This window comes from Homarus americanus, unplaced genomic scaffold (genome assembly GCF_018991925.1).
Source record: "Homarus americanus isolate GMGI-L3 unplaced genomic scaffold, GMGI_Hamer_2.0 scaffold52512, whole genome shotgun sequence".
Lineage (NCBI taxonomy): Eukaryota > Metazoa > Arthropoda > Malacostraca > Decapoda > Nephropidae > Homarus > Homarus americanus.
This window is the reverse complement of record NW_024735442.1, coordinates 8,329,500-8,345,693: the sequence shown is the minus strand read 5'-3', so window position 1 is coordinate 8,345,693 and position 16,194 is coordinate 8,329,500. Positions and strand designations below refer to the sequence as shown.

Sequence of the window (16,194 nt, the reverse complement as noted above, 5' to 3'; positions counted from 1 at the left end):
AATAAATTAACCTGATACATTTACTTTACTTTAAATAAGCTATTTAGTGGTGTTGGTAAAAGGGTGGGAATACTGAATTTTCATAAGATTTTAAGTTAAAATTTACCTAGCAAAAAATGAAACCTTTTCAAATCTGAAGATATCACGTGATTCTGCACATAGAACTACATCATTAATACCATGGGCCGATTTTTCAAACTCAAAAAAAAAAAAATTCGCCTCCGTATGACACCCCAGTAACGCATGTCCTCTATACAATACTCGACAACAACTCGTGATCGATGATGATCAAGTAGCTTTATACCATCGTTAGATATTGTGTTAGCTTTGCACCATCACTAGGCGTTGTGTTAGCTTTGCACGATCACCAAGTGTTGTATTAGCTTTGCACCATCAACAGGTGTTGTGTTACTTTGCACCATCACCAAGTGCTGTATTATCTTAGCACCATCACCAAGAGTTGTGTTAACTTTGCACCATCACCAGTGTTGTGTAAGCATTGCACCATCACTAAGTATTGTGTTAGCTTTGCACCATCTCCAGGTGTTACATTAGCTTTTCACCATCACTAGGTGTTGTGTAAGCTTTATACTATCAGCAGCTGTTGTGTTAGCTTTGCACCATCACCAAGTGTTGTATTAGCTTTGCACCATCACCAAGAGTTGTGTTAACTTTGCACCATCACCAGTGATCTGTTAGCATTGCACCATCACTAGGTATTGTGTTAGCTTTGCTCAATCTCCAGGTGTAACATTAGATTTTCACCATCACTAGGTGTTGTGTTAGATTTACACTATCAACAGCTGTTGTGTTAGCTTTGCACTATCTCTAGTGTTCTGTTAACTTCGCACTATCAGCAGTTGTTGTGGTAGCTTTACACCATCACCAATGTCGTGTTAGCTTTACACTATCAACAGCAGCTGTGTAAGCGTTGCACTATTACCAATGTTCTGTTAACTTTGTACTATCAGCAGTTGTTGTGTTAGCTTTGCACCATCACCAATGTTGTGTTAGCTTTACGTGGTCACCAGTGTTGTGTTAGCTTTGCACTATCAACAAATACCGTGCTAGCTTTACATCATAACCAGTGTTGTGTTAGCTTTACACTATTAACAGCTGTTGCGTTAGCTTTGCACCATCACCTATGTTCTGTTAACTTTGCACTATCAATAGCTGTTGTGCTAGCTTTGCACCCTCACCAGTGTCGTTTTAGCTTTACACTATCAACAGCTGCTGTGTTAGTTTGCACCATCATCAATGTTGGGTTAATTTTGTAATATCAGCAACTGTTGTGTTGGGTTTGCACCATCACCATGTGTTGTGGTATTAGCTTTGCACCATCACCAAGTGTTGTGTTGCTTTTTCACCATCACCAGGTTTTGTGTTAGCTTTGCACCATCACCAGGTTTTGTGATAGCTTTGCACTTTAGCCAGGTGGTGTGTTAGCTTTGCAACATGATCGAGTGTTGTATTACCTTTGCACCATCAACAGCTGTTGGGCTAGCTTTGCAAAACCACCGGTGTTCTGTTAACTTTGCCATATCAATAGCTGTTGTGTTAGCCTTGCACATAACCAGTGTTGTGTTAGCTTTGCACCATCACTATGTGTTGTATTATCTTTGCACCATCAGCAGGTGCTGTGTTAGCTTTACGCCATCACCAGGTGGTGTGTTAGCTTTCCACCATAACCAGGTGCTGTATTAGCTCTGCACTATCACCAAGTGTTGTTTTACCTTTACACCTTCACCAGTTTTGTGTTAGCTTTGCACCATCACTAGATATTGTGTTAGCTATACATATCCCTAGGGGTTGTGTTAGTTTTGCACCATCACCAGGTGTTCTGTTAGCTTTGCACCATCACCAGATTCTGTATTAGCTTTGCACCATTACCAAATAACGTGTTAGATTTGTACTATCACCAGTGTTGTGCTAGCTTTGCACCATCACTAGGAATTGTGTTAGTTTTGCACTATCAACAACTGTAGTGTAAGTTTTGCACCATCACCAGTGTTGTGTTAGCTTTTTACTTTCAACAGCTGTTATGTTAGATTTGCACCATCACCAGGTGTTGTGGTATTAGCTTTGCACCATCACCAAGTGCTGTGTTGGATTTTCACCATCACCAGGTTTTGTGTTAGCTTCGCACCATCACTTGGTGTTGTGATAGCTTTGCACTTTCGCCAAGTGTTGTGTTAGCTTTGCAACATCATCAACTGTTGTGTTAGCTTTGCACTATCAACAGCTGTTGTGATAGTTTTGCACCATCATTAATGGTGTGTTAATTTTGTACTATCAGCAGCTGCTCTGTTAACTTTGCACCTCACCAGGTGTTTTGGTATTAGCTTTGCACCTCACCAGGTGTTATGTTGGTTTTTCGCCATCACCAGGTTTTGTGTTAGCTTTGCACCAACCACCAGATGTTGTGATAGCTTTGCACTTTCGCCAGGTGTTGTGCTAGCTATGCAAAATCATCATGTGTTGCATTAGCTTTGCACCATCAACAGGTGTTGTGTTAGTTTTGCACCAACATCAGGTGTTGCAGTACCCTTTTCACCATCACAAGGTGTTGTATTAGCTTTGCACCATCAACAAGTGTTCTGTTAGCTTTGCACTAGCACCAGATTCTGTATTTGCTTTGCACCATCACCAAATATCGTATTAGCCTTGTACCATCACCAGTGTTGTGTTAGCTTCGCACCATCACTAGAAATTGTGTTAGCTATGCACTATCAACAACTGTTGTGCTAGTTTTGTCCCATCACCAGTTTTCTGTTAGCTTTACACTATCAACAGCTGTTGTGTTAGCTTCGCACCATCACCAGGCATTGTGTTAGCTTTGCAACATCATCAAGTGTTGTATTAGCTTTGCACCATCAACAGGTGTTGTGTTAGTTTTGCACCAACATCAGGTGTTGCAGTACCCTTTTCACCATCACAAGGTGTTGTATTGGCTTTGCACCATCAACAAGTGTTTTATTACCTTTGCACCATCACCAGGTGTTTTGTTAGCCTTGCACTATCACCAGGTGCTGTATTGGCTTTGCACCATCACCAAGTGTTAGTTAGCTTTGCTCCACCATCAGTGTTGTGTTAGCTTTGCCCCATCGCCAGGTGTTTATATTAGCTTTGCACCATCACTAGTGTTGTGTTACCTTTACACTATCAACAGCTGTTGTGCTAGCTTTGCACCATCACCAATGTTGTTTTAACTTTGTACTATCAGCAGCTGTTGTGTTAGCTTTGCGCCATCACCAGGTGTTGTGGTATTTGCTTTGCACCATCATCAAGTGTTGTGTTCGCTTTTCGCCATCACCAGGTTTTGTGTTAGCTTTGCACCAACATTAGGTGTTGCAGTACCTTTTTTTAGCATCACCAGCTGTTGTATTTGCTTTGCACCATCAACATGTGTTGTATTAGGTCTGCATCATCAACAGGTGTTGTCTTGGCTTTGAACCATCAACATGTATTGTATTAGTTTTGTACCAACAACAGGTGTTGTATTAGCTTTGTTCCATCAATAGGTGCTGTGTTAGCTTTGCACTATCACCAGGTGATGTGTTACCTATGCACCATTGCACCATAGCCAGGAGTTGTACTAACTTTGTACCATCAACAGGTGTTGTGTTCGCTGTGAAATATCACAAGACGTTGTATTCGCTTTGCACCATCAACAGGCGTTGCGTTACCTATGCACCATTTCCAGATGTTGTATTAGCTTTGCACCATGAGCAGGTGTTGCGTTACCTATGTACCATCAACAGGTGCTGCGTTACCTTTGCACCATCAACAGGTGTTGCGTTTCCCTTGCACCATCAATTGGTGTTCGCTTTGCACCATCACCAGGTATTGTATTAGCTTGACATCATTACCACTGAAACTGTGGCAAAAATGATGTCGACTGTCGTCTGACGTATGTTAGATCAGTATTTTCTTAAAATAAATAAATGATTTATGTTGCTTTGTAATGTTTTGTTATGATACTGTTAGCATAGTGCTTGCCCGTGACGTTGTATTATCTTACTAGTTCTCATATCTGGCTTTTCCACAATCTTTTCCACCAGACGTGCCCTCATGGGGTCCGGAAGTGAAGGGAGGTATCCAGGGTGTTCCACAGGGCACAGGCGGTGTTGGAAGCACCGGCGTGATCGACAAGACGCGGGTGAGACCAGGGGACGTGGTGTCTGCGCGCTGTATGATCGGTCGTTCAGACCCTCCCGCAGACATCACCTGGTCCCTCAACTCTGTGAGTCCCCCGCCTCACGCACGGGTTCGGCGTTTTCTCCAGGCAGACAAACACGGCCGAACTGTCCAAGTCTCGGTGAGTATTTCTAGTAATGATGTTGAGGTCGGAGTAAGTGGAAATGCCAGGAGAAACTGGGATATAAGGTAGAATTAGAGTTGTTAGTAATGAATAAAGGGATATCATAAAGAAACCGAAACTATCAGTGAGTAACAAAAAAAAAAGTAAATAAGAAGTCTCAGGGAAAGATTACAAGGATTTCGGAATATTGGAAAGTCATTTACACCCCCCCCCCCAAAAAAAAAGAAGTAATGAACCATATTTTACCTATCAGCCACTGAGGGAGACAAAATTAAGCAAATTTGCTGGGAACTCCATGTTGATTTTACCTTCAAGAAAAACATCTGCAGACATTACCAATCCCCCATATATATGTTCTACGATTATTTTTCTTCATGTAGGAATAATCGAACGGGTAACAATATCATAAATTAGTTTTTTTACTATTTAGTCTTCACTTTTGAAAGGAATATGTCTACAACAGACCTAGAAGACGGAGAAGATACGTGGCGTTCTATAGTAATTTACCTTTGTTTAGGAGGGATCAAGTGGACAAAATAGTTAACACATACAAACGACAAACTTTACATAAATCTCACTGATGACATAAGCCACGACAATGAAACTTCAGCCCTATGATGCCTGAAATGTAAGAAAATACAAAAAAGAGGACATCGGCACACAACAAAAGACGTCGAAAGGAGGGTTAAAAGGACGTCAGGAAACACTAGGAAACACGAGGAAGAAATGTTAAACACTAAAAAGAAAAAATGGCGTCGAGTAAGTAGAAGAGTGACAAAACGAAGGGTGTGGGGAACGGTGAGATGAGGTGGAAGTGTTGTATGATGTGTAGAGAAGATGATTAGTAGGACGAGGGGGAAAAGAGGAGACATGATGAATAATGCTAATGATAACATATATCACATTAAACTAATTCGACTAAAATTTCAAACTGATGGATCAAACCTCACAACCTAATCACAGTTTGAGGCAAGATTCTGCTACCTTATTTCAGATTAAAGACTTGAAGGTAAACTGAGAGAAATATTCCGACACTATTATTACACTTACAACACAGGAGTATCTATCTAATATCTAATATACTATCTAATATACTATTTAATATTCTATCTAATATCTAATATACTAGAGGAATAGCCGTGCGTGTGTCTGTTCTGGGTTGCCGAAACGGCACAATCATTCTTCATCAAACTTGGTGGAAAAATCGCAAAAAATTCGTAGAGTGGAACAAACCTGGTCCCATGTCGATGGTTTCTTTAGGAAGGCATTAATTAACCACTTTATTTACGCTGGAAAACGATGTCGCTGTACGCTGTCAGCCGGACGGCGCGAGAGCACTTCTCCAAATATTCTCTCCATTACTGTTTTGTCGAACTATATAGCGAACCGGGCACGAAGGCCCCACGATCACCTGTTTACTCTAAAAGAAGTTGCTGAGAGATCTTTAAGCAGTTCAAAATAATATCGAAGCAAAAATGATAAGACAAAAATAGGTCAGCTTATTTGACTCTCAATCGCTACATACTAACCAGTTCGAGCCTATAATCCATTTTAAGTTATGCATACTGTAATATGTAAAGATAAATTAAACCTAATTTTTTTCTGAATTTTGTTGCTATGATATATTTCGTCCCCTCAAAGAATTTACAAGAACTTCCCATTGTTAATTTATTATTAAGCTGACAAAGCTCTTTCGTAATATTTCTAAACTGAATTTGAAATGCTGTTTTGATAAGCATGGGCAATAGCGAAATGGAGTGAGAGAAAAGAATAAAAATTGTACTTGTGTGACATTTATGTGTAAATGTATAGTCTCTTTAATATCCATTAAATTCAAAGCAGGGACACAAACTATTAATATTCCTTCATACAATCAAAATTTCCGAAGTGTCCATTAATCATACAGTAGAAACTATGGTCCGCGAGCTTCATTTAAATACTGATTTACCAACCAGACAACATTTGAAGAATTCGTCTACAATCTACTCCTTTCTTTGTTCATAAATTAAGGAATTACTCTATTTTTCAGCGATACAAAATGGCCCGGTCATTCAAACCAATGTTACCGCCTCAAGGTTGTGACAAACTTTACAAACACGAAGGACACCAACAGAATAACACACTCGCACAATTGATGGTTTACATTGAAAACTATATTACAAATTCATGAGTTATCATGGTTGATGTTAATAAAGGTAATTATATCAACGCCATTCAATGATAAAATTTTCCGCTTTACTGTACAGGCAGCCAAAGATCCACCCTGGCTTAAAGAACTCTCAATTTCATCTGGTAATGGAGATTGTGATTGGTGGATCTATTTTCGGCTCTATCACTTTCAGGATAAATAAAAACAATTACAAAGTAGATTTTTTATAATAATGAACTTCATTGAAGAAATTATATTAATGAATCGGCAACTCAACTACAATGAGGGCTGCCACAAGATTCTCAGATCAAACTTTCTTCATTATTTAAGCAAATATACGGACATTTGGAAACTTCTCATGATCTTAAATAACAATGAATAGTTTATTTTTATATAAATTCTACCTTCAGATTGTTAAATATTTATCCTGGCAGTGATACAACCGAAAATAGATCCACCAATCACAATGACCTTTGCATACAACCTTACTTTACCAAGTATTGCCAGGTAAAATTGTCAGTACGGGATCCACTGTACAGTAATGGCGAGGTTCAGGATACTCATCGATTAAACTTACTAACTTACTGGTGAGATAAAGCTGACAATAGGATTTGGGTAAATCTGACTCTCCTTAACGTTCTCCTAACAATGCTTCCTCAGGAGCTGGAGGTTGAGGTGCGGGAAGCGTGGCTGCGGCGCGGAGCCTTGACGCTGAGCTGCCGGGTGCAGGTATCCACCATCTACGACAAGACAGTCAACATCACCTTCATCCATGCCGACCACCCACAGCCCCAAGGCTTTGGTTGGTTCTCCTCAGGTGAGTCATGTTACCTGTGTGTTCGTTGTCACCTGTGTTTGCGATCCCTGTGCGTTCGTGGTCACCTTTTTTATGGGCATTAGCGCACCCAGGCACGGGTCATTGACCCATATCATGGCCTGGGGGACGAAAATATAATAATAATAATAATAATAATAATAATAATAATAATAATAATAATAATAATAATAATAATAATAATAATAATAAAAATTATTAATTAATAAATACAAATTATAATTATAATACAAAAATAAAATAATAATACGAATAATAATAAATAAAAGTTATAATAAAAAAATAAACTGAAATAATAATAATATTAATAATAATAAAAAAATAGGTAAATAATAAGTACAAGGATGAAACAATCAAGAGCGAGAAACGATATACTGTATGTATGTTGTGTTGTCAAAGTAAGAGGAGCAATTGAGATCCTGCAATGAAGCGGAATGACAGATCAGCAACCTGGGACTTGGTCACAATTTTCGTGATGCCATATGACAGAAGTATAAACCATCAGACAACACATTATGCTTCCAATATCTTCCCAGGTAGAGTACCACCTTGTTTGGTAGCTGCCTACTACACCTGTGTTGATGGTCACCTGTCTGTTGATGGTCACCTGTATGTTGATGGTCACCTGTGTGTTGATGATCACCTGTGTGTTGATGGTCACCTGTGTGTTGATGGTCACCTGTATGTTTATGGTCACCTGTGTGTTAATGGTCACCTTTGTGTTGATGGTCACCTGTATGTTAATGGTCACATGTGTGTTGGTGGTCTCCTGTGTGTTGGTGGTCGCCCCTGTGTTGGTGGTCAGCTATGTATTTGTGGTCACCTGTGTGTTGGTGGTCACCTGTATGTTGATGGTCCCCTGTGTGTCTGTGTGTTGATGGTCACCTGTGTGTTGATGGGCACCTATGTGTTGGTGGTCCCCTGTGTGTTGATGGTCACCTGTATGTTGAGTCATCAGTGTGTCTGTGTGCTGGTGGACACCTGTGTGTTGGTGGTCACCAGTGTATTGGTGGTCACCTGTGTGTTGGTGAACAACTAACTGCGTGTTGATGGTCACCTGTATGTTGATGGTCACCGGTATGTTGATGGACACCTCTGTGTTGAGGGTCTGCTGTGGTTGATGGTCACCTGTGGTTGATGTTCACCTGTGTGCTGATGGTCACCTGTGGTTGATGGTCACCTGTGTGTTGATGGTCACCTGTATGTTGATGGTCACCTCTGTGTTGATGGTCAGCTGTGGTTGATAATCACCTGTGGTTGATGTTCACCTGTATGTTGATGGTCACCTGTATGTTGATGGTCACCTATGTGTTGATGGTCACCTGTGTGTTGATGGCCACTTGTGTGTTGATGGTCATCTTTATGTTGATGGTCAGCTATATGTTGATGGTCACCTGTGTGTTGATGGTCACCTGCATGTTGATGGTCACCTGTATGTTAAAGGTCACCTGTATGTTGATAGTCACCTGTATGTTTATGGTCACCTCTGTGTTAATAGTCACCGGTATGTTGATGGTCACCTGTGTGTTGATGGCTGCCTATAAGTTGATGGTCACTTGTGTGTTGATGGTCATCTGTGTGTTGATGGTTACCAGTAAGTTGATTGTCACTTGTGTGTTGATGGTCATCTGTGTGTTGACGGTTACCTGTAAGTTGATGGTCACTTCTGTGTTGATGGTCAGGTGTGGATGATGGTCACCTGTGTGTTGATGGTCATCTGTATGTTGATAGTCACCTGTATGCGGATGGTCACTTGTGTGTTGATGGTTCTCTGTATATTGATGGTCACCTGTATGTTGATAGTCACCTGTATGCGGATGGTCACTTGTGTGTTGATGGTCACCTGTATGTTGATAGTCACCTTTATGTTGATGGTCACCTGTATGTTGATGGTCACCTGTATGTTGATAGTCACCTGTATGTTTATGGTCACCTCTGTGTTAATAGTCACCGGTATGTTGATGGTCACCTGTGTGTTGATGGCTGCCTATAAGTTGATGGTCACTTGTGTGTTGATGGTCACCTGTGTGATAGTCACCTGTTTGTTGATGGTCACCTGTATGTTGATAGTCACCTGTATATTGATGGTCACCTTTGTGTTAATAGTCACCGGTATGTTGATGGTCACCTGTGTGTTGACGGTTACCTGTAAGTTGATGGTCACTTCTGTGTTGATGGTCAGGTGTGGATGATGGTCACCTGTGTGTTGATGGTCATCTGTATGTTGATAGTCACCTGTATGTGGATGGTCACTTGTGTGTTGATGGATGTCTGTATATTGATGGTCACCTGTATGTTGATAGTCACCTTTATGTTGATGGTCACCTGTATGTTGATGGTCACCTGTATGTTGATGGTCGCCTTTGGTTGATGGTCACCTGTGTGTTGATGGTCATCTGTATGTTGATGGTTACGTGTGTGTTGATGGTCATCTGTGTGTTGATGGTCACCTGTATGTTGATGGTCGTCTGTATGTTGATGATCACCTGTATGTTGATGGTTACCTGTATGTTCATCACTTGTGTGGTGATAGTCACCTGTATGTTGATGATCACCTGTATGTCACATAGTCACTTCTGTGTTGATAGTCACCTGTATGTTGATGATCACCTGTACGTTGATGGTCACCTCTGTGTTAATAGTCACCGGTATGTTGATGGTCACCTGTGTGTTGATGGTTACCTGTAAGTTGATGGTCAATTGTGTGTTGATGATCAGTTGTGGTTGATGGTCACCTGTGTGTTGATGGTCATCTGTATGTTGATAGTCACCTGTATGTGGATGGTCACTTGTGTGTTGATGGTCGTCTGTATATTGATGGTCACCTGTATGTTGATAGTCACCTATATGTTGATGGTCACCTGTATGTTGATGGTCACCTGTATGTTGATGGTCACCTGTGGTTGATAGTCACTTGTGTATTGATGGTCATCTGTATATTGATGGTCATTTGCATGTTGATAGTCACCTGTATGTTGATAGTCACCTGTGTGTTGCTGGCCACTTGTGTATTGATAGTCATCTGAATGTTGATGGTCACTTGTGTGTTGATGGCCAACTGCATGTTGAAGGTCACCTGTATGTTGATGGACACCTGTATGTTGATAAGTCACTTCTGTCTTGATAGTCACCTGTATGTTGATGATCACCTCTGTGTTAATAATCACCGGTATGCTGATGGTCACCTGTGTGTTGATGATTACCTGTAAGTTTATGGTCACTTGTGTGTTGATGGTCACCTGTGGTTGATGGTCACCTGTGGTTGATGGTTACCTGTGTGTTGATGGTCACCTGTATGTTGATGGTCACTTGTGTATTGATGGTTACCTGTGTGTTGATGGTCACCTGTATGTTGATAGTCACCTGTATGTTGATGGTCACTTGTGTATTGATGGTCATCTGTATATTGATGGTCACCTATATGTTGATAGTCACCTGTATGTTGATGGTCACCTGTATGTTGATAGTCACCTATATGTGGATGGTCACTCGTGTGTTGATGGTCACCTGTATGTTGATGGTCACATGTGGTTGAGGGCCACCTGTGTGTTCATGGTCATCTGTATATTGATGGTCACCTGTATGTTGATAGTCTCCTGTATGTTGATGGTCACCTGTATGTTGATAGTCACCTACCTATATGTGGATGGTCACTCGTGTGTTGATGGTCACCTATATGTTGATAGTCACCAATATGTAGATGGTCAATCGTGTGTTGATGGTCACCTGTGTGTTAATAGTCACCTGTATGTTGATGGTCACCTGTGGTTGATGGTCACCTGTTAGTTGATGGTCACCTGTATGTTGATGGTCACTTGTGTGTTGATGGTCACCTGTGGCTGATGGTCACCTTTATTTTGATGGATACCTATATGTTAATAGTCACCTGTATGTTGATGGTCACTCGTGTGTTGATGGTCACCTGTGTGTTGATGGTCACTTGTGTGTTGATGGTTACCTGTGGTTGATGGTCACCTTTGTTTTGATGGACACCTATAAGTTGATGGTCACCTGTATGTTGATGGTCACCTGTATGTAGTTGGTTACCTGTATGTTGATGGTCACTTGTGTGTTGATGGTCACCTGTATGTAGTTGGTCTCCTCTGTGTTGATGGTCACTTGTGTGTTGATGGTCTCCTCTGTGTCGATGGTCACTTGTGTATTGATAGTCATCTGCATATTGATTGTCATCTGTATGTTGATGGTCACCTCTGTGTTGATGGTCAGCTGTGGTTGATGGTCACCTGTGGTTGATGATCACCTGTGTGGTGATGGCCACCTGCATGTTGATGGTCACTTCTGTGTTGATGGTCTCCTGTATATTGATGGACACCTAAATGTTGATGGTCACCTGTATGTTGATGGTCACCTGTGGTTGATGGTCACTTGTGTGTTGATGGTCATCTGTATATTGATGGTCACCTGTATGTTGATAGTCACCTGTATGTTGATTGTCACCTGTATGTTGATGTTCATTTGTGTGTTGATGGTCACCTGTGTGTTGAAGGTCATCTGTATATTGATGGTCACCTGTATGTTGATGGTTACTTGTGTGTTGATGGTCACGTGTGTGTTGATAGTCATCTGTATGTTGATGATCACCTGCATGTTGATGGTTACCTGCATGTTGAAGGTCACTTGTGTGTTGATGGTCACCTGCATGTTGATAGTCACCTGTATGTTAATGGTCACCTGTATGTTGATGGTCACCTGTATGTTGATAGTCACTTCTGTGTTGATAGTCACCTGTATGTTGATGATCACCTGTATGTTGATGGTCACCTGTATGTTGATAGTCACTTCTGTGTTGATAGTCACCTATATGTTGATGATCACCTGTATGTTGATGTTCACCTCTGTGTTAATAGTCACCGGTATGTTGATGTTCACCTGTGTGTTGATGGCTGCCTATAAGTTGATGGTCACTTGTGTGTTGATGGTCACCTGTGGTTGATGGTCACCTGTATATTGATGGTCACCTCTGTGTTGGTAGTCACCGGTATGTTGATGGTCACATGTGTGTTGATGGTTACCTGTAAGTTGATGGTCACTTGTGTGTTGATGGTCTCCTGTGGTTGATGGTCACCTGTGTGTTGAGGGTCATCTGTATGTTGATGATCACCTCTGTGTTAATAGTCTTTCTTATAATTTGATGAGTCCACCTGTATGTTGGTAAAAGTCCACCTATGTATTGGATGGTCACTCGTGTGTTGATGGTCACCTCCAACATGTTGATAGATCACATGTGGTTTGGGAGCCACCTGTGTGTTCATGGTCATCTGTATATTGATGGTCACCTGTATGTTGATAGTCTCCTGTGTGTTGATGGTCACCTGTATGTTGATAGTCACCTACCTATATGTGGATGGTCACTCGTGTTGATGGTCACCTATATGTTGATAGTCACCAATATGTAGATGGTCAATCGTGTGTTGATGGTCACCTGTGTGTTGTAGTCACCTGTATGTTGATGGTCACCTGTGGTTGATGGTCACCTGTTAGTTGATGGTCCTGCAACATGTTGATGGTCCTTGTGTGTTGATGGTCACCTGTGGCTGATGGTCCTGCCTATTTTGAGTAATTCTCTCTCTTCCTTAATCACCTATGTCTTATTAAGTCCTCGTCTGTGTTGATGGTCACCTGTGTTGATAGTCCTTGTGTGTTGATGGTTACCTGTGGTTGATGGTCACCTTTGTTTTGATGTGGACACCTATAAGTTGATGGTCACCTGTATGTTGATGGTCACCTATATATAGTTAGTTTACCTATATGTTGATGGTCCTTGTGTGTTGATGGTCACCTGTATGTAGTTGGTCTCACTCTGTGTTGATGGTCGCCTGTGTTGATTAGGTCTTCTCTGTGCTAATGAATCACTTGGCCATTCATAGTCATCTGTATTGATTGTCATCTGTATGTTGATGGTCCTCTGTGTTGATGGTCAGCTATGGTTGATGGTCTGTGGTTGATGATACCCTATGTGTGATGTACCTGCATGTTGATAGTCACTTCTGTGTTGGATGATGCTCCTGTATATTGATGGACACTAAATGTTGATGGTCACCTGTATGTTGATGGTCACCTGTGGTTGATGGTCCTTGTGTGTTGATGGTCATCTGTATATTGATGGTCACCTGTATGGTGATAGTCACCTGTACTGATGGTCACCTGTATGTTGATGGTCATTTGTGTGTTGATGGTCCACCTATGTGTTGAAGGTCATCTGTATATTGATGGTCACCTGTATGTTGATGGTCACTTGTGTTGATGGTCACGTGTGTGTTGATAGTCATCTCAACATGTTGATGATCACTTACTATTATGTTGATGGTTACCTGCATGTTGATGGTCACCTGTATTTGAAAGGTCACTTGTGTGTTGATGGTCTGCCATGTTGATAGTCACCTGTAATGGTCCTTACCTGTATGTTGATGGTCTCCTGTATGTTGATAGTCACTTCTGTGTTGATAGTCCTGTATGTTGATGATCACCTGTATGTTGATGGTCACCTGTATGTTGATAGTCACTTCTGTGTTGATAGTCACCTGTATGTTGATTGATCACCTGTACGTTGATGTTCCTCTGTGTTAATAGTCACCGGTATGTTGATAGTCACCTGTGTGTTGATGGCTGCCTATAAGTTGATGGTCACTTGTGTGGTGATGGTCTGCCTGTGGTTTGATGGTCACCTGTATATTGATGGTCACCTCTGTGTTGATAATCACCGGTATGTTGATGGGTCCATAATGTATTGATGGTTACCTGTAAGTTGATGTCCTTTGTGTGTTGATGGTCTCCTGTGGTTGATGGTCACCTGTGTGTTGAAGAGGTCATCTGTATGTTGATGATCCTCTGTGTTAATAATCACCTGTATGCTGATGGTCACCTGTGTGTTGATGATTACCTGTTAGTTGATGGTCACCTGTGGTTGATGGTCACCTGTGGTTGATGGTTACCTGTGTGTTGATGGTCTGCCTGTATGTTGAAGTAGTCCTGCCTGTATGTGGATGGTCACCTCTGTGTTGATGGTCAGCTGTGGTTGATGGTCAGCTGTGGTTGATGATCACCTGTGTGGTGATGGCCCTGCATGTTGATGGTCACTTCTGTGATGGTCTCTGTATATTGATGGACACCCTAAATGTTGATGGTGGTCACCTAACTATGAAGCAGTGGTCACCTGTGGTTGATGGTCACTTGTGTGTTGATGGTCTGCCTGTGGTTGATGGTTACCTGTGTGTTGATGATCACCTGTATGTTGATAGTCACCTGTATGTGGATGGTCACTTGTGTGTTGATGGTCACCTGTGTATTGATGGTCATCTGTATGTTGATAGTCACCTTATCTGTATTCGTTTCTTTGTCTTTTTTTACCACTAGTTTGGTCGTTCCTCGACTCACAATCCTCCATTGGGTTGTGTTTTCGTCAGACTCTCCCACGAGGCAGGGAAAGTCTGACGAAAGCACAAACCATTAGAGGATTGTGAGGAGAGACGCATAAACTGGATATAAAGAAGACAGGGAAATAATAGAGCCCCAGATTTTGGGGTCACTACTAAATTAATGACGAAGTCGATGATGCACCTAACGAAGTACATTAAATATATGTTTAAACGTTTGTGTTTTTCAACGTTCCAATTAATTAAATTTTTAATTTTACTGAAAGTTTTAGTTTTCATTTGAGGGCCTACAATGCTGTTAAGACGGCCCTGGGAGCAGTTCTGGATAGAGCTTTTTGTGTCAAAAAATAAAATAGGATGGGAGCGTGTTTGCCAGGAACTAGGGAAGGGATAGAGTTGACAAGATGGATAATATCTTATATGGTAATGGGGTGAGGAGCACCTTGATAAGTTCAAGGCAGCTATCGAACGTGTTAGTATGAATGGAAGGATCCCTATCATATAAGAACATAAGATCATATAAGCATCAAACTATGTTCAGCTATTCAGCGTATTCGAGGTTAATGATGATATTTGGTAACTTGTTCCGTTATCCACTCTCTTTTATTTTCCAAACCAGTGTTTACCTATTTCACGCCTAAATCTAAATTTTTCTAATTTAAAACCATTATTCTGAGTTCGCTACTGATTTGGATAGTTTGAGTACTGCCAATGTCCTTTTCTTTGCCTCACTTCCTTATACTTTCCTGTAAAGTGCCTGCTCTACATCTCTCGAGTGCAAATTAAGATACTTTAACTCTCTCTCTACTCAAGGTTCCTAATGCGGGATTAGTCTTGTCATTCTCCTCTGAATTCTTTCCAAGGATTCTATATCCATTCTATGTCACGGTGACCAGAACCCAGACTGCGTACTCCAGCTGTGGTCTCTGAGCAAGATAAGTTTAGGATGACCTCGCTAGTCTTGTAACTAACCTCCTTTGTATGAACCCAAGTACTTTATTAGCCTTGATTACGGCAAAAACACATTGTTTTACTGGCAAGGTTTCCTCATATCATTACTCCTAAATCTCTCTACTTGGTCGGATTTCTCTATGGCATCGTTGTTCTCTGGTATCTGGTTTCCCTGTTTATCTCTACTAAGTACTTTACATTTGTCACGTTAGTTTCATCTGCCATTTTTCAAACCATTCGAAAAATTTGTTTAGATCTTCGCGGGTATGCGAGGTCAGCTTTAATAACCGTCCTATTTGTCATCATAATTTACTTATGTTGCTGTCTGTACCGTATCTCATTAGTTATGTATATAATAAATAATAATGGTCAGTGCTAGGCCTTGGGGAACTCCTTACATGACGTTGCTCCGATGGGACTTAATTATAGATTAATGCTCACTCGCTGTTTCCTGTCCTGTAACCGCCTAATCCCATTTAAGGATGTTACCTTTGATGCCATGAGCTTCTACCTTTCTAATTAGTCTTTGTGGGGACTCTGTCGA

General features: G+C 41.2%; 1 protein-coding gene across 1 annotated transcript in view; it reads left to right on the top strand.

The window, feature by feature from the left end:
- Positions 1–16,194, top strand: part of LOC121870901 — an 80,866-nt gene that overhangs the window by 41,260 nt on the left and 23,412 nt on the right. Inside the window, exons 4-5 of the mRNA XM_042372873.1 lie at positions 4,062–4,318; positions 7,131–7,287. Coding sequence (XP_042228807.1) covers positions 4,062–4,318; positions 7,131–7,287 — 414 coding nt within the window. The remainder of the gene's footprint in view (positions 1–4,061; positions 4,319–7,130; positions 7,288–16,194) is intronic.